Here is a 17,955-nt window from a genome sequence, read left to right on the forward strand (position 1 = left end):
AAAAGAAGCAGCTTGGATTCCTCATGCATAGAAGGAAGCATGAGGTCAGTCCGCTGAACCCCCCCCCCCCCCCCCAGGTTGGCAGAGGAAGTGTAGCGCCCACGATAACATTAGATAATTGACACTGGGTGAAAAAATGGGTTGCGAAATCGTGGGATATAAAAAAACCCCCAAAAACTCTAATGTCATGCCACGCCGGGCATATGCCCAGATATGTAGATCTCTGCATTTGTCAGTTCTTGCCCCTTTTATGGCCATAATTCTAGATCCCTGATGTCATATGGCCGTAGGCTATATGGACTAGCCCTTCTCTGCCCATATGGAGCTGAGTGATTTGTTTGTGATTGATGCCATGATGACGCATCAATGTTAGACAACCCACTCCATATTTGGGTGTAGCTGCGTTGGGAACTCCTATATGGTTATGGCTGAGTCATACATGAGTGTGATGGCGTGGTCCAACCGGCCGCTTGTCCTGTCCTCGCTTTAGGCCAGGTTCCACTCGAAAAAAGCGAAAATGCGTTTTCCCTATAGCCCTGTACATCCAACTCTCTCTCTCTCTCTCTCTCTCTCTCTCTCTCGGCATATCCCTGTCAAGTGGCCAGTCCATCTGAAAACTATTTAGATGATTTAGAAGACATCAGACATCGACCTCAGGTCTTAATGGGTTTAGCAAACTAGAGGCTGTTTTCTGACTTTTATAGGTCCCTCATGCCTCTGAGATGAAACACAAGAGCAGAAAGAACAAGACGTTACCCAGCCTGGCGGAGACCTATTTTGCAGAGACCTGCTTTCTAGGCCTATATTGTACAATCAAAGCTCCTGGAAGTGTCTTTTACCAATTCCATTGAACAAGCAACAGTCCCTCCTCACCATCGGATCCCTTGTAGACACACCATAACTATGTAGCCTATGCCACTAATAGTCTAATTCAGAAAGTGTCATTTTTAAGTATTTTATTAGTATCCTCAGTTTATTTATATCATCAAATAATTTCAGAAATAATCATCATTGTCATCTGGAATGTCCTCCATTGTAGTCTTTACACAGTCTCCACCACAGTATTTGCAGAGAGAAGAGCAAGGGAGGTGATTAAAGAATATCATTCTTTGCAAGCCCTGAGGAAATCACACTCTTCAATGGTGTTGTGTAACCCTTTGAATGTATTGTCTTCTACACACAGTGCAACTCACTCAAGCTATGTAGATGACCTCAATGCAATCTCTCCTGAGAGCTGATAATGTAGCCTACTCATTGAAGCAGATCTGGGAGCTTTTGAGAAGCTGTTGAGGTGAGGTACTGATTCACGAGACCACGTGACTAGGTGATACCACCAAACCTTTTCCTTTCAAAACAAGAAAAGGTTTGGTATGCGTATGTACATACCAATGGGGAGTGGTGGTGGGGCAGCACCTGGCCAGTCTTACCAGTAGCCGGTATAGCTTCACCTTGAATATTGGCTCAGTTCATCTTCTTTACGAGGATGCATGAAATTAAACTACCAGAATCAGAATAGGGTCGATGTGGTGTCTGTCTGGTTGCTAGGGCCGAGCTTACCAGCACTCCACTTGCCTCGACACTTCCACAGACTATTCATAAGTACTCAAAAAGAGCAGGAATAGAATGATGAATGTGATGACGACTGATATTATAGGCATAGAGGTCAATCTGTGGTGTCTCTGGCGAAAGTCAGACAAATATCTGACTAAAACCTATAAAACTATATCATATTATGAAAATTGGACATTAATTAATTTGGCTGGCATACAGTATGCGTACTGTTAACACTAGACCAGAACCAATTTGGATTCTATAGAACCTAGATTAAAAAAAAGGGGGGGGGGGGGCGCTAATATATTAAAGTCTGTCTAACCACTCATGTTGATTAGGTGATGTAATGGTGATGTAAAACAAACTGTGCAAACACAAACATTAAACGCCATTAACAATAAAGAGACAATATGACGTAACGGTAATAATGACTCTAATGAGGTAGGCCTACATACATTATGACAAATTTTCCCTTCATTGTCAATGGCAATGAAACACAAAGCACAAAACACATTGAACTAAAAGACAGACATTAAACCTGTGTATAAGAGGGCCCTCAAAAATAAAATAAATAGGAAAAAATAAAAGCACCAAAATCCCACAGGAGCTGGGGGGGGGGGGGGTTACAGTGAAGGCTCGTGACGTCACCAGTAACTACCTACCAGCCAGTTGTTTTGGAAGAAGAAGAAGAGCAGCAGTGCCAGTGGGAACAAGCGCAATAAATAACCATTTAGTTTAGGATTTATAACCGCTTTTAACATCAAGTGCTTCCACACCTTATTTTTTAAACATTTTGAATAATGTCGACCCCGGCTAGAAGACGACTTATGCGAGATTTTAAACGGTATGTATGGCAACGTTTTTTATTTATTTTGGCATCTTCCTGTCTTGTTGTTTGGCTCTCGGTGGGCTGCTGTAGTTAGCATGTTAGCTTTAGCCTTTCTGGTGCAGGGGAACCGACTAAGTGCTGGAGTGTCAAACACAGAGATAGATGCACATGCTGTTTACGTTTCCATGCAGATGTTCTGATATTTTGCTTTATGGCTGAAGACATGAAGCGTGTATGTGTCGTTCAGATAATTAATGGCGTGCTGTTTTGTTTCTAGGATGTCAGTTGAAGTACATTAGGCAGTGTTCTTATGTTCCTGGGAATAGTCGGATCTTTTAGCATCTTTCCTGGTAGACTTATATACCAGGAATGTATGTATTCAAACTTTGAATAGTCTTTCTTTGAAATGTCACGACAGTGACGACACTCATCGGGCGCCTTGGTGGAGGAACAATCGTAAAAGGCTCTCAGTGTTTGCATTTGAAACGTATGGGGGACACATAGACAGTAAACACAGCCGATGCACAAACATAGGATAGAGAGAGAAACTCTTGACTTTATGAAGCCCTGGCTCTACCTGTTTGGTGACATTCTAAATGTATGTAAAATGGGGGTGTCACACGCACACACACACACACACAAGAATTTTGTGGCTTAAGGTTTAAGGGCTTCTCGCACGAGAAAACATTGCCAAAGCAAATGTGGAACATTACAATCAAATTAATGTATGTACACTTGAATCATTGAATGGGAATAGAAATGATGTGCACACACAGACTGAAATTACATTGCAACCGAGGGAAATCTACCCGTAACTTACAAAACATGATAATTGTGCACATGCTGTCAGAAATAGTTGGCCTATATAAGCCTATATCCATAGGGGTAAGCTTTTGCAAGGTTCTGCACAAAATAGCAGTTTCAAGTTGTAGTTGATTGAATATTGATTGAATACTTTATTAGTCACGAATGTAAATGTAAACACTTACCGTAGTCTAAAAGAATATCACTGATAAAAGTCGCTATGTATGTACACTGTTTCTACAATTACAAAGTTGCTCTGTATGTAGACTGTTTATGCAAATTACCGTACCTTATTTTGGTAATTGCTCCGTTTGTATCATGTGTTTCTACAATTTACGAAGCTTATAATATTGCTCTGTTTTGTATGTACAGGTTTTGTAAGTGTCTAAATGTGCAGTGTAAAATAGTAATCTAGGATCATAGGAAGGTAAACTAAGAAGGTATCATCAGTCTAGACTCTAGACAGTAAATCAAGTCCAATAAATCAATTGTACTGAAGTCACTCAACAAAATAATACACAACAATGATATTAAGTACTAAGTAGTCTTTAAGGTGACACACACACACACACACGCACGCACGCACGCACGCACACACACACACACACACACACACACACACACACACACACACACACACACACACACACACACACACACACAAACCATGCAAGGAAGGAACCAATCTCCACATTGGGAATAGTTAGGGGTTCAGTGTCTTGCTCAAGGACTTCTCTACCTCCTGAGCCACTGCCGCCCCACTGTGTGTTGTTCGAGAGAGAGAGAAAGAAAGACAGACAGAGACAATACACACTTGTCAACGGAGACTGAGGAGGATGCTTAACTATGCCACTTAGCGTGTCCCTTGTGCCTAGCAGATAAGGTGACATTGTGTAATACTAAACTACCAGTTTCCAGGTGGTCCAGTCAGTATCTGTGAAGGAGGAAACAATGGGGCTTTCCTTTCCTTGTAGCGAAGCCTTGTTGTTCTTTTTTTTATCACCCAGGCCAATACTTGTTTGATTGTCTTAACTGTATACCATGTGTGCCCTGCACAATATTTCCACTAGCTAGCCACTTAAAAGGGGCATGGCACCCCTAGCAGTCGTTGACACTAAGGGTAGCCCACCTGTAACCTCCTCCTGCCTGCATCTCTCAGAGCAGAAACAATTAACCGGAAGCAGCGGGACAAACATCTGATGATCGCCATAATCATTTCGAGTTGTAGTCTCGTTAGGTTGTTTACATTTGCCCTGTGGCAGCGCTTCAATACGTCACCAGTCTCTGTGCTAATTCCGCCTCTAGCGGCCGCATGTCGCTTCGATCGGCATTTGATCGGAGTAAATCGTCAACATGGCTAGCAGGAGGAGGAACTCACTGCCTCCGCCATCTGGCGGAGTCGGGTTAGCCCACCTGCCCCTGGCAGGTAAATAAAAATGTCGGGCAGGTGGAGTTTGTTTTCAGCTGGGTTGCCCGACCTGGCAAGTGCTTGTTTTAGAGTGGCCACAACCTTCTATAAAAACAGCACAAGATATCTGTCCAAACCCTGAACGTGGCCCGTCTTCTGGTCTGTGGAATGTAAAATAAGGGACATTATTCATAATGTGCTGTTTTCAATGTTGATGCACTTAAAATGATAAAATAACAAGTCTGAACCCATAGTCCTATTCATAGCTATGTAGGTTTATTTGACATAAACCGTTTCTTTCCCGATCACACAGTGGGCATGACCTTTTGGGCAAGTAGAACATGACCTGTACTTCTCCTCTGAGACCTTTAGTGTCAACTGTCATTTTATAATAGTTCCAGTTAAAAAACTATGAAGCAACGCAGCTGCAGTAGATGAAGTTAGATTTAGGTACAAGTCAAGCATAGTACAGACACTCGGACAGTAGTCAACTCAACTATAGTATTGTCTAGTAATTAGACAATACTGTTGACTACTATCTAAAGTGTCTATCTAACTAGTTACATTGACACCCAAATCTAGGAAGGGTATGGCCTGGTCAGCCTGCAATGACATGCATAAGATCTGGTCATCCCAGTTTAGTAAGATGTTAAAAGTAATAATATTTAGGACGACCGTTGAGCCAATTCTACTCTATGGCTCCGAGATATGGACACTTTCAAAGAAACGGTTGGATGGCACTTACACCCGCCCGCCTTCTAATGAGAGCGCAAAATCTGTCTTGGAAGAGCCACCCATCGACTAATCTAATATACGGCAACCGTTCCCTTTGTTTCTTCACTAGTCCCGATCCACAAGAACACAGTATGCCGGCCGCTGCTACAGAGCTGACAATGAGGTTATATCTTCCCTTCTTCTCTCTGTAGTCCTGCCTCAAAGCAGACCAGATGTAGAAAACTGTCGTTCCCCGATGTCATCGCTATAGGGACACAGGCATCAGTGAGCAGGGGATGGCAATGAAGGACCAGGAAGTCTGGCGTAATATTGTGAAATCCACGATCTCGACCGTGGTCGAAAAATGATGATGAAAGCCTTTCTATAGTTGACTTGTTTTCCTACACTTACTGAGGCCACCGGCACCTTTACACCGCAACGGTCTGTAGAGAAAACGGAAAAGTCCTGTTGAGTTCACTTTTTATTCTGCGTTTAGAAGGAGAATTTGCTGTAATGTGCGTGCACGCCAGGTGGCTAGGTGGCGGGCTCTTCTTGAAACTAGCTCCTCGCCACTCGCCCTGCGCACTTCCACTCTGTTTGAGCATAGATATATAAATAATAAAGATGGCACCGGGATTCCTCTCCCGCCCAGTGCCGTCTCTATTATTCATATATCCATATCTATAAGTCTGTTGGGGCGAGGAGCTAGTTTCAAAAAGGGGGGTGGTGACACACTGCCAAGGCACGCATGCACAAAACCAAATCGCCTAAGGCGCGATTCATACTCCTATTTTAGAGCCGAATAAAAGTCTGTTCGGGTCTGTAGAGCCTACAATGTGACGTGACGTCATTTGAGGTTCGCGGGGGGGGGGGGGGGGGGGGGGGGGGGCGCGTTCATTTCGGCACTACAGTGGCAAAATAGGAGTATGAAATCGGGCCCTAAGGCTCTGCACCAATGTAATAAACATAAGCGACGTGAGCCATGATGTCACAGTACGTTTTGCGGATTCATCATTTTGCCTGTTTACATGGAGAAGCCAGGTGGAGCCAGATTTCCATTCCTGAAGGGGGTTTTCACTTTCTTACGTTTTCAACTTCCCGTCTAAATGGACGGCACATCTGATATTTTATTTTGCCGTTTGCTCTAGAGACTATTCCGTGTAAAGGTGGCCTGAGTGCTAGTGTACGTGTTTGTACTTGCTTAGTTGGCACATTGTGATTGAATTCAGCAAAAGAGCAATTTTTATGTTTTAGTCAGCACAGCATTCCCTATGAATAAGGACTTCTTAACCACTTGAACCCTAGCATTCCCTTTCTTGGAATTCGGCGGATTTGGTGTAGAGGGGATAAACCGAGTGCGCCTACGCCTAGGATAGTTTCCTGGGGGACCCTGGTCAAGTTTTCGCTCTAAATTTAATATCTTTGCAGAAACTAGAGCATGTTGATCTGCTATTTTTGTCTTCCACACAACAAGGAATGCTGGGGTTGAAGTGGCTAAAGTCGGCAACTCCATAATAAACATCACCTGGCTCTTTGACCACCTGACTGTTAATCGTTGCGTTGTCTTAGTTTTCAGAGCCATTAGTGTGGGATCTTGAGCTGTGCTGTAATTTGACCCAGGACTGACTTGTAGTAGTCATAATAATCTGCTCATTATAGACTAGTATAATCTCCAGGGGATTAATAATGCATGAATTGGTAAAACGTGCCCCCATCCTGTGTTTCTAGTGGGCCATGAGTTTGATATCCCTCCACCTACGGAGCGCTAGGCTGTATCAGATTAATTCTAAACGAGGTTAATTGCAGTGGGACTGTCTGAAGCGAAGGGACTTAACGGATGGATCTAAATGGTAAATGGACTCTCTGCCGCATTTATATAACCTTTCTCCTAAGCGCTTTGTATTTCACGTTCACCATTCAAATACACGTGTGTGTGTGTGTGTGTGTGTGTGTGTGTACAACGAAACGACAGCGGCGGAATCCGTGTAAGGCACCAACCAACTCGCTCATCGGGAGCAGTTAGGAGTTAAGTGTCTTACTCAAGGACACTCTGACATTAATGGGATCGAACACGCACACACGCACGCCACGCGTGCGCACACACACACACATCAGCCCATCTTGTTTCATAGCCTTGAGCTCAGACGAAGTCAGCTTTCACATAAGAGTTGGATTGTGAGGCCTCTTTGGAGATTCGTGATGCTGGATGGGGTTTTAAACCTCACTACAGTGTCAGGCAGAGCATCCAACAACAACACAATTTTCTGCATCCAGGCACATTCAAATATTCTACTTCTAACTCTAGCTCAGAAAGCAGGCTTTCTAACCCATTTTCAACCACCAAGTCTTGTCGTTTTAATGACCCTGAGGGGCTATTTTTAAAGGAACTCTCTTTAAGGCCACTGGCTGGTTTTTGCTGCTAGGTTGGGTGGTGTTTTGTATTCTTATCACGAACACGTTCCTCCTTTTATTTTTTTTATTTTTTTAGGCAGGTTGTGTTGTGTTGCAGTGGTCCCGTTCACAGGAGCACGGTGCGCCTGCATGCATTTCCCTACTGGCTTGGAACGGTTTCCGAGCATCACTGTTAGGCTGTGCTGTGCTGACTGTGCTGTGTGTTGCAGTGCAGTGCACAATGCATGCGTTTGTTTGTAGTCAAAGGTAGACTCGTATATCAACACACACTGTATAGTATATTGTGTGCTTGTGGCATCAGAGTGTGACAAAAAAAAAACAGTTAAGCTTGATGCATACTTGGTCGCACGCCGGTGTCTTGCTCGATAAATAGCAGATCTACAAGCACATGGCGTGTCGCGTTTGTGACGCGCTGTGAGCTTGTATATCTGCATGCAACACCACCAGTGTGCAACTAGCACGAATCAGGCTTTAGTCGGCCTCTACCTAAAGCAAGCTGGGGGACATTGCAGAAGGAAGAGAGATCCATGTCAAATGCTAGGAAAGTATCTGAAAGATGGAGATATATCCTTCGTTTCAGTGTTTCTAGGATGTTCATTCATTACTCTCTCTCTCACACACACACACACACACACACACACACACACACACACACACACACACACACACACAGTATATTCACATATGGTTTGTGTTAGCCTTTTCCAAGTTGGTGAAATGGCTGACCGAACGTTATGACCGTAACTCTAAACAAAACCCTGTTTTCTGTCTTGCTATGCAGACTTCAAGAAGACCCCCCTACGGGCGTGAGCGGAGCACCGTCAGAAAACAACATCATGCTTTGGAACGCTGTTATTTTTGGGTGAGTCATTCTCTAAATCCTACGACGCCCCTCTGCGTCTCTCTCTCTCTCTCTCTCTCTCTCTTTCTGTCTCAAGCAGTGCCGGCGCAATCAGAATGCAGAGATGTGATTTTGTCAAAAAAAGTTCCCTATTATTTTAGGAGGAACAAACTTAGGGAGGGGGGGGGGTCATCCAGTGATGCATTTTTTTTTTTTGCTTTAAGTTTTCTGCCAACGCATCGCTGCAGTGTTCTTTTTTTGTTTTGTGTTTTATTTATGTATTTATTTAGTATCTGCCCTTATTAAGTGATGGATGGAATTTTTGTCTAATGTCTCTTATGACATGCCCAGAATCAGGATGCTAGTGTTTACTGTATGTGGTTATGGGACATTCCGTGTGGAATAATAACCCCCCTCCCCCCCCTGTGATCCCTGATACGTGGCGTTCAGTATTTGGAGAACATTGGTTCTCAAAAAAGGGGTCCTTGAGCAAAAATCAGCGTAACCACTTTTAACCGGGTATTATAAAAGCTTTTGAAACACAAGTCTTGTATGGGGTCCCTGGCACGAAATATCTTCTGATGGGAGGGGTGACAATGTGGTGCAAATCTTTGAATATATATTCTTTCAGAGCGATCGTTTTAAGCTAAAATCTTTGTTTCTGGAACAACACATTTTCAGATGGGGTACATATAATTTTGGGGGTCCTTGACCGACTGACATACAGTAGAAACATGGGGTTTTCAGAAAACCGTCAGGATTCAGAAGACATTTGTATAATCGTCCTCTCGGGTCTAAATGGGTTAAATGTACAATAGATAAACGGAGGAGTTCGTTCATAAATGGCGGTGCTTGTTGGACTGTGAAGGACCAGCTCGTCGGCATGTAGTTCAGTATCCTGCACTAACCCATTCTGACCTGAGATCAGATTCTAAAAATGTCTTCTACATCCCGACAGTTTTCTGAAAAAGCTAAAATAGCAGACCTACAAGCTCGTAGCGCGCCACTCAGTGGCGCGCTATGAGGTTGTAGATCTGCTATTTTTCAATAGCTAAAGCATAGCATAATGCTAAAGAAGAAGCGATGCGAGAGCCAAAGAACGTCAAGCCTCCTGACCCTTCCGTTTTGAAATTGGCCTTTTCACATCCTGCACAGAGTTTATTACAGACTGGTTATTGGGTCATGTATGTTTTCCAGTAGGAAGCACTTTTAATTCAATAGCCACAGGGGCCCGCCGTACTGCCATTTTTAGAGCTACCGGTAATTCTCTCCCTAACTTTGTTTCCCCCCCCCTCCCCCTCCCCCCCTTTTTCTCTACCTTTGTAGACCTGTGGCGACACCATTTGAAGATGGTAAGTGGTGCAGTTTATCATAATTCATAAAGCACACATTCATTCACACAGGGTGGGGTCGTGTTATTGAATCAGTCTCTATTGAGCTACGTGAAAATGAGGCCGAAGTAGCACCAGAAGCATTCATTGTCATTGTCATCATATATCGTTACTGTCGAGAGAAACATATTTCCATATCTCCATATTTTATGGTTTTTAGGGTTTTAGGGTTTTTTTGTTAATGCCATATCATACTACGGCATCTCACAAAAGTAGCAGATTCACAAGCTCAAAAATGTGGCGCGAAGCGACTTTTTTTTTTTTTTAGCTTATAGATCTGCTACTTTTGCCATTTTTTAAAATTTGAATCCTGAAAAGTGAAAAAGAAATGACTCCCGCACACTGTCTTCAAATGCAGTCGAATAGTTTATTAATTAATTAATATTCAGTCTATTCGACCTTCATCAGGCTTATCTTTGTGATCGAGGATGAGAGAGAGACCATCTTTTGTAGTCTGTCTTGTCTAACGTAGTCATCCTGAAAAGACATTTCCACTCGACAGAGACAATATAAGTGTGATAGGTATATATATATATATATACTGTTGTATCGCTGGTTCTACATCGCGTCCGGGGGCCACTATCGGTCCAAATGGACCCTTACAGGTCTGTAACAGAGGTAAAACAACATGGATGATTTTATAGTAAGAAAGGACCTTTTTTTTTAAGGTTAGAGAAAGGACTGTATTATACTTAGAATAGACAATAACATACAGTCTCTCTCTCCCAATCTGTGCCGTATACCTGCGTGCGCACACATGCAGACAGACATGCTGTACACCCTGCTACTGCTGCCCCCGTGTTTCCTTCTGTTCTTCTGGCATCAGGAATGCTGAATCGGGGTTTCATGTTGGGTTGTTTTTTTTGCCCCGTCAGATATTCTACTCTCTGGTCTCATTTGGCCTGCAGGGCTCACATTTCAGACTCCTTGAAACGATTAGCTCTTCTATATAAGCAGAGCAAGTGGTATTTATATGGAAAGAAACATATATATATATATATTTTTTTGTTTTGTTTATTTCTTCCTGTCTCTAAACCCCACTACCTCTCTGCTCCTCATCCCCTCTCTATCCCCATTGGATCCTCTTCAGGAACATTTAAGCTTGTGATAGAGTTTTCAGAAGAGTACCCCAACAAGCCTCCCACAGTTCGGTTTGTCTCCAGAATGTTCCACCCGAATGGTAAGCCCAGTCCGTCCCTCACGTACTTCCACCCCACGTCCACCTCACCTCGCTCCCTTAACCCATTTTGACCTGAGATCAGATTCTAAAAAACGTCTTCTACATCCTGACAGTTTTCTGAAAAAGCTATGTTTCTATGTCAGTTGTTCTTAGATTTAAAAACAAATCACACCTGTGTGAACCGAGTGGTGCAACTCTCCTCTCTCCCCCCTCCTCTCTCTCTCTCTCTCTGCTCCGTCAAATTAGCTTTATTATGGATATCAATCCGCGTCGCTGAGAACAATTTTTTCATTATTATTTTGGTTCGGCCATTCCATTTGCGTCCAGCAGGTGGCAGCCATGTCACATACTTCTCTCGTTCCAATTTCACGCATGGGCACACCACTCGTGCTCACACAGGTACACGGACATTGCTGGATGTAGGAGTTGTGCAACCACTCAAAAATAGCATATATAGCAATATTCTAGTGTTTTTGTAATATTTGGTCCATGAATCCAATACAGCACAATATTAATCTCACACCCACTTATTATATGGTCATATACTATATACTATACATTGCTGTACAGAGGCCAGGGAGAAGAAGCTTGACCAAAAGAAATATTAAATCACAAATTGACTTGCAATTTTAGTAAATGGTACAAGTAGAAAAAGATGGTATGATGGTATTCAGCTGGTCAGTCATTTAACCTAGAGATGGTCTTAGTATTTTGTTTTGTTGATATGCTGTTTTCCTCTGTTAACTTCTCTGCATGTTCTTGTTGTAGTTTATGCAGATGGCAGTATATGTTTAGACATCCTTCAGAATCGCTGGAGCCCGACGTATGACGTCTCATCCATACTCACCTCCATCCAGGTTGGTTGGGCCTCAACACCATTCTGACCTGAGATCAGATTCTAAAAATGTCTTCTGCATCCTGACAGTTTTCCATTCTGACCTGAGATCAGATTCTAAAAATGTCTTCTGCATCCTGACAGTTTTCTGAAAAAGCTATGTTGTTCTTCGATTTTTCAAAAATAGCTAAAGCACGACATGATGCTAACACCAAAAGACTATTCTCTGTGTTTGTGTGTGCGCCTTATGTTTAGCCCCTATTCTGTGGTGAACATTCGGTGTAAATGGCTGATCTGTGAGCTCACAGACACATGTGCGCTTGTAGCTCGGCTGAGAGAGATATAAAGCAGAGACTCCCACTACATATTGTATAACATTGTGTTGCAGATGGAACCTTTTCATAGATTTCATGGATAGACTTCCAATACTTGTTTTTCATGGATAACTTCAAACTGCATAATTTAATCTGCCTGTGTGAACTAGAGCTGGGATCGGGCCGACATTTTCCAGCCCGATTTTATATATAGCCTACTACTACGTTGATTAATAAATAGTATAACATGTGCACAGCAACACACACACACACACACACACACACACAGACACACACACACACACACACACACACACACACACTCACACACACACACACACACACACTTTCCACAGTTCTCAACAATATCTTTTATTAATATTCATGCGGAAGTCTTACCAGCATTGATGATTGATTTGACATCGGCAATTCAGCATTAGCATTTACTCCACTGACTGTTCGTGCAAAGTTGCAAACTCTTAATAGTAGCTATTCAATCAAACAATCAGTGCCAGCGGCAGACTATTTAATATTAATGGTAGCCTATTTACCATGGTCCATGGGCAAAATTGGGCATGGATTGAGTTATTTACTCATACTCAACTGTTCACTGTTCAACGGCTAATAAATCAAACTATTGACATTAATCCAACCATCGCGGTTTACATCTTCAATGGTTCTTCCAGCTACGCTAAAGTTACGTTCGTTGTAGCCCCATATGTGACCTCAGTCCCTACGCTCATTCTGTAGCTCCTACAGAATGAGCGTAGGGACTGAGGTCACAAAAGGGGCTACGTTAGCTGCTGCTTGCGTTGTAAGCAAGCAGTGCTGCTGCTTGCAGTGCGTTGTCACGCTACCCTAACCACCCTAACCAGGAAATACACAGACAGACAGACTAGTCGGATCGTTTTTATTTATATTTACACTTTATTTTCTATATATCAACAACATGGTCGACCCGAATCGAATCCCTACCACCAATTATGCTAATGTTTCCGACTCTACCCGACAGGTCTGGTATCCCAGCTCTAGTGTGAACGCAACACAAGTGGTTAACGTGTGGTTTTCTTCTCCCCAGTCACTATTGGACGAGCCCAACCCCAACAGCCCTGCCAACAGCCAGGCAGCACAGCTTTATCAGGAAAACAAGCGGGAGTATGAGAAGAGGGTGTCTGCCATCGTGGAGCAGAGCTGGGTGGACATCTGAACTTGTATACCTTCAATTTGTGACTCCGCCGCGCGACAGCATATTGCGTTGGTGAAAATAGCCGACCCACAAGCTTCTACGAGACATGGTCGGAATGCGATGCTTGTGGGTCGGCTATTTTCGACGTGCACCGCTGTCGCGTGACGAAGCGTGAATCGGGCGTCACACTATTGGCAGTGCAGAGGATCTCCTCTCGCTGTCTTCTCTCTCTCTATCATGCCAGCGATGCAATCTTTTCATTTTACCTCGTTGAGAAAAATACATAAGACGACAGAACTCAAGTGCCACCTCGATACGAAGAATTATAACAAAAGAGCCGGTGTGGACTTTTTACTTGCTTGCCAACTCATTTGAAGAAAAAGGGGAGAGGGGGTAAAAAAAATCTATCTAATCTTTGTTTCTTGTCCTTAATTTCTTCTTTTTTTATTGCATGATGTGAAATAAGTTATTGCTAACAGAATTTGTAATATATCTTTTTTTTTGCCTTTTCTTGCTGGATTGATTAGTGTTTAGTTTTTCAGAATTAAAAAGAGAAAGTGATTTTGTTGTCTCTGGGTGTGACTGAACACAACCGGGCTGACGAGGGTTGGCTGACGAGCATATTGACTTAACGGGTCCCCACGATTTCAAGGTCATCAGAGGTGGAATACACTTGTTTCTACCATGTACACTCCAAGAAGAAAAACCCCACCAATTCTCGTTCATTTCAAAAGTACTTTGATCATTTTAGAAGAGTTACTGTGCGTTGACATTGGCAGGTGTCACGGGCCACTGCGATAATGTGACCCGGTGATCTTGCATGACGGTCACACAGTTTACAGTATATTGGTGCGCTGAACTTTTATGTTAGTGGTTCTCAAACTGGGCCGGGAGTCGGGGACCCCCCCAGGTCTCACGACGAGAGTAGATCGGCTATTTTCACGATATATTTATCTGTGGAATAGAGTCAAAGAAAATGTAATTCTTCAAAAATGATTGTTTTGGGGCGGTCGCGGCCTGGAAAGTTTGATTACCACTGAGTTTAGAGGACATCTACAGTACATAAGACTCCTGTGGGGTGGTGCAATTCCATTGAAATCTCAGGACTGGGAACATGAGATGGGAACAATAAGCTACAGGAACAAGTGGAATCTTGGCAATTTTTCCCCCCCCGCATTCATTTCTGGTATAAGTTACATTTCTCAAATAAGGATGCCAGTGCGAGTGGTGTGCGAGAATTCATAATCAAATTGTGTATGTGATTTCACACTTTAAAAAAATACTGTTTATTTTCATATTTTAGATGGTTCTTGGATCATAAATGTCACAAATTGCCTTATAAGCTACATTATTTTAAGTAGCTCAAATATTTTTTTTTGCTACTTCATTGCACCATATCAAATGCGGTGTCCGTTTTCCACCTTGCCACGATACATCATGCTTCCACGGCATGTTGTCAGACCTCCGCAGGAAGAGTTGAGTTGTGTGTTGCCTCTGACGAGTGACACCTGCCAGTGAGAGTCGTAATAATGCTCATACAATTATATAGCCAATATAAACTTCCATTTGAGCATTTCAATAAATAAGCAAAAGTGTCAAATGTATTCACGTTATCCAACCACTGCTACATAGTCCATGGAAATCACTTGCATACGTTCAGACTTCATTTTGAAACGGTATAGGTCATGTAGTGACTTCATTTCACCTTATTTAAAGAGAAGGGATATGTTATAAGGTTTTGTGAATTTACTTAAGAGTAAAAACATTGTATACTTAATAACGATATGCTGTATAGACATAATAAAACACGTTTTTCAGACTTTGCGATTGTTTTATTTTACTGGATTGTTCCACTTTGTGGTTAATTCAACAAACTTCGTAAGGCATTATTGGAATATAAAACACAATTATCAATTGTTTGCAGTTAAGAACAGGAAGGTTGTTTTACAGCCAACAATGTATTCTAGTGGTGTTACTATTGCTACTGGCTTTTCTTTTCCTCCAACAAATTTTGGCATTGACCATAACTTAAAGATCTGATATATTAAGTAGCACAACATATTAATCCATTTATTAAAAGGTGTTCAATTCTGGGAATCAAGTTCAACCACTGGCTGGTATCATACATGTGCTATCAGTAAGACAAGATATATCTATAATTTGATAAATTCATAGTGTTGCATTGATATTTGAGGGCGTTCCGAATGGGCCTTTAATATTCTTAGTGTGTAGACATGCTTTGCCACGATGAGTAAACCAATAAGGTCTATCTATATGGGTCTTAATCTACCACATCGATCTGATATCAGCACTACGTCAACCCGGACCAAATATAGGGATTGTCATACCGTACGTAGACATGTCATATAGCCTGACGTCCTAGTCGAATATATCCCCATGTATGGACACTAAATATCCAATGAACAACTCTCAATTATATAGCAGACAGGACGTCGACATACTAGCTCTGACTGACAGTGTGATAAGTAAACCAGTCCTGGATACGGTTCCCAATGGAACCAATTCAGATTACTCATTGTTGGATCTGGTTTCCGGATGCCGAAACTGGGCAGCACGTACTCTTGCAAAAATACATGCCATGCAACTTGTGATTATTTATAATAACTTGTATGTATAGCTACGGATCGATTCTAATATTGGCACAAATAAACTCAAAACCATGCCTTTTAATGAAGAGTTGACACTGTTCACAGACGAAAACACATTTTAAAAAAACATACACAGGACAGTGCCTCTATCATGGTAAAAAAAAAAAAAAAAGGAGAAAAACATTACACATCTAAAAACCATAACACTTACACATTCAACATCACTTATAAAACAAAAATGTGTGATTAACAGAGGTATGGTCCTTTAGGGACAGCGTGTGTTCGATTTGTTTGTTTCTGCTCGGTCACCGACCCTGTGAAGTAAGAGAGGTGTTGATTAGACCTTAGAAGTTTCCAAAGCTTAGGTGACACTTTATTTTTTACCATTAGTGTTTTCATGAATAAGTTACATTAAATGTTTAAGAAGTATAGTGAAAATAGCCAAAATAACCAGTGGATTAGACATCAGTATGGCAACTTAAAAAAGTATATTTATATATATATATATATATATATATATATATATATATAAACATTTTACCTGTTGTTTCTTCATAATTTCATCTCTGGTTTTGAAGATCGGTGCGTCGACCACCACAATACCCTCGGCCATCTCCGTCACTTTCTCCAGCAGCTCAGCGCTGTAACTGCATGGAAACATTAAACATAACGACAATTAAATTAAACATTAGACAATTGAACATAATGTAAATGTTGGTCTCACTCTCGTGACTCTCGTCTGTGAATTGCTTTCCCCTTGTAGTTCTTCAAGCTGCAAAACATAACTTAATCCAATTAGTAGATTGGATTTGACTGGCTAGTGGCTAATAGTTTTTTTATGAGCCAGGAAGTCCCCTTTTCAATGCACAGCAGAACCTTGGAAGACGGATTGGCTTGCTGAGGGGGAGCACTGCACAACACGTCCGTAGACCAGTACTTGCAGCACGATTTAGTTTAGTTGGTGTATGAGACAATGAGTAAGGAATTCAGTGTTATTTAAACCAATCTGTATGGTCGAGTATGTAATAACTTTCTGGCCAGGACAGAAGACATAAATGATAACGGCTATCATTGTAGTACATTCATTGTATAGTTGTGCAATGTGCTTGTACTGGCAGTGACTATAGCAGTGTTTTGTGTTTGGCTGTTGTCTTTTGTCCAGTAAAAACTGCTTTTCTTGTAGTTCGGGCATTACCTCTCTTCATCGGTAGAGGGAGACAACAGACTGACAACATAATCATAACATAAAGGATCAGTAGTCGTACGACTGTGCTTGCAAAGATCTACAAGCCTTTGTACGTGTGTTAGGCTGTTAGCTTGTGTAGATTATCATTTTATATTTTTTCTTTCGGCGTTCTTGTTAAGTTTCCTCACCGACAGCCCAGAAACACGTTGTTGGCCCACACCATGGACAGAGCCAGCAGGTGATCCATGTGAGGGTCTTCATAGTCGTTGATGTTCCGCAGCAGAAACTCCCTCCTGGCGTCCCAGTGCTTCTCGCTCTCTGAAACACCGCGGTACGTTTCGACCTGGTCGGCCAGCGCTCTGTTCTGCTGGATGAACTCCTGGATATCCAAGTCGCCCATGTTTGTTTTTCTTTGAGCAAACGAAACACCGCCAGACGAGCATGTACGAAAAGGAACTATTAGTAGTAGAGGAAAACGACTTCCTGCCTGACAACAAAGCGAGACAGGAACCTGACATTTCAAGCCGGCATGTTTCACCACACTGCCACCGCGTGGTCAACCTGTGGAACTGCACACCAGGCCATACATACAGGTACAACACACACACACACACACACACACACACACACACACACACACACACACACACACACACACACACACACACACACACACACACACACACACAGAGAGA

At 42.3% G+C, this 17,955-nt stretch overlaps 2 protein-coding genes across 2 annotated transcripts; one reads left to right on the forward strand and one right to left on the reverse strand.

The window, feature by feature from the left end:
- Window positions 1-2,229: 2,229 nt before the first annotated feature.
- On the forward strand, window positions 2,230-13,537 carry ube2b (ubiquitin-conjugating enzyme E2B (RAD6 homolog)). The gene is made up of 6 exons (XM_080780515.1): window positions 2,230-2,395; window positions 8,500-8,580; window positions 9,886-9,911; window positions 11,041-11,130; window positions 11,899-11,987; window positions 13,358-13,537. Exons 1-6 carry the CDS (start codon window positions 2,352-2,354, stop codon window positions 13,484-13,486), a joined length of 459 nt encoding a protein of 152 aa, XP_080636641.1. The 5' UTR covers window positions 2,230-2,351; the 3' UTR covers window positions 13,487-13,537.
- A 2,599-nt stretch (window positions 13,538-16,136) lies between these two features.
- Window positions 16,137-17,720, reverse strand: cdkn2aipnl (CDKN2A interacting protein N-terminal like). The gene is made up of 3 exons (XM_080780516.1): window positions 17,449-17,720; window positions 16,616-16,721; window positions 16,137-16,388 (listed from the first exon to the last, which is right to left on the reverse strand). Exons 1-3 carry the CDS (start codon window positions 17,658-17,660, stop codon window positions 16,380-16,382), a joined length of 327 nt encoding a protein of 108 aa, XP_080636642.1. The 5' UTR covers window positions 17,661-17,720; the 3' UTR covers window positions 16,137-16,379.
- Between the last annotated feature and the right edge of the window lie 235 nt (window positions 17,721-17,955).

The sequence above is a fragment of the Protomyctophum bolini genome, assembly GCF_963924005.1.
Source record: "Protomyctophum bolini genome assembly, chromosome: 13".
NCBI classification, from domain to species: Eukaryota; Metazoa; Chordata; class Actinopteri; order Myctophiformes; family Myctophidae; genus Protomyctophum; species Protomyctophum bolini.

Excerpts from the sequence above, each read along its gene's own strand:
- cdkn2aipnl (XM_080780516.1), bottom strand. The coding sequence starts at position 17,660 with ATGGGCGACTTGGATATCCAGGAGTTCATCCAGCAGAACAGAGCGCTG. Across the intron at positions 16,722-17,448 it reads AACGTGTTTCTGGGCTGTCG|TTACAGCGCTGAGCTGCTGG; the intron begins GTGAGGAAACTT and ends GTTTCCATGCAG.
- ube2b (XM_080780515.1), top strand. The coding sequence starts at position 2,352 with ATGTCGACCCCGGCTAGAAGACGACTTATGCGAGATTTTAAACG. Across the intron at positions 8,581-9,885 it reads TGGAACGCTGTTATTTTTGG|ACCTGTGGCGACACCATTTG; the intron begins GTGAGTCATTCT and ends CTACCTTTGTAG. Across the intron at positions 11,131-11,898 it reads CAGAATGTTCCACCCGAATG|TTTATGCAGATGGCAGTATA; the intron begins GTAAGCCCAGTC and ends TTCTTGTTGTAG.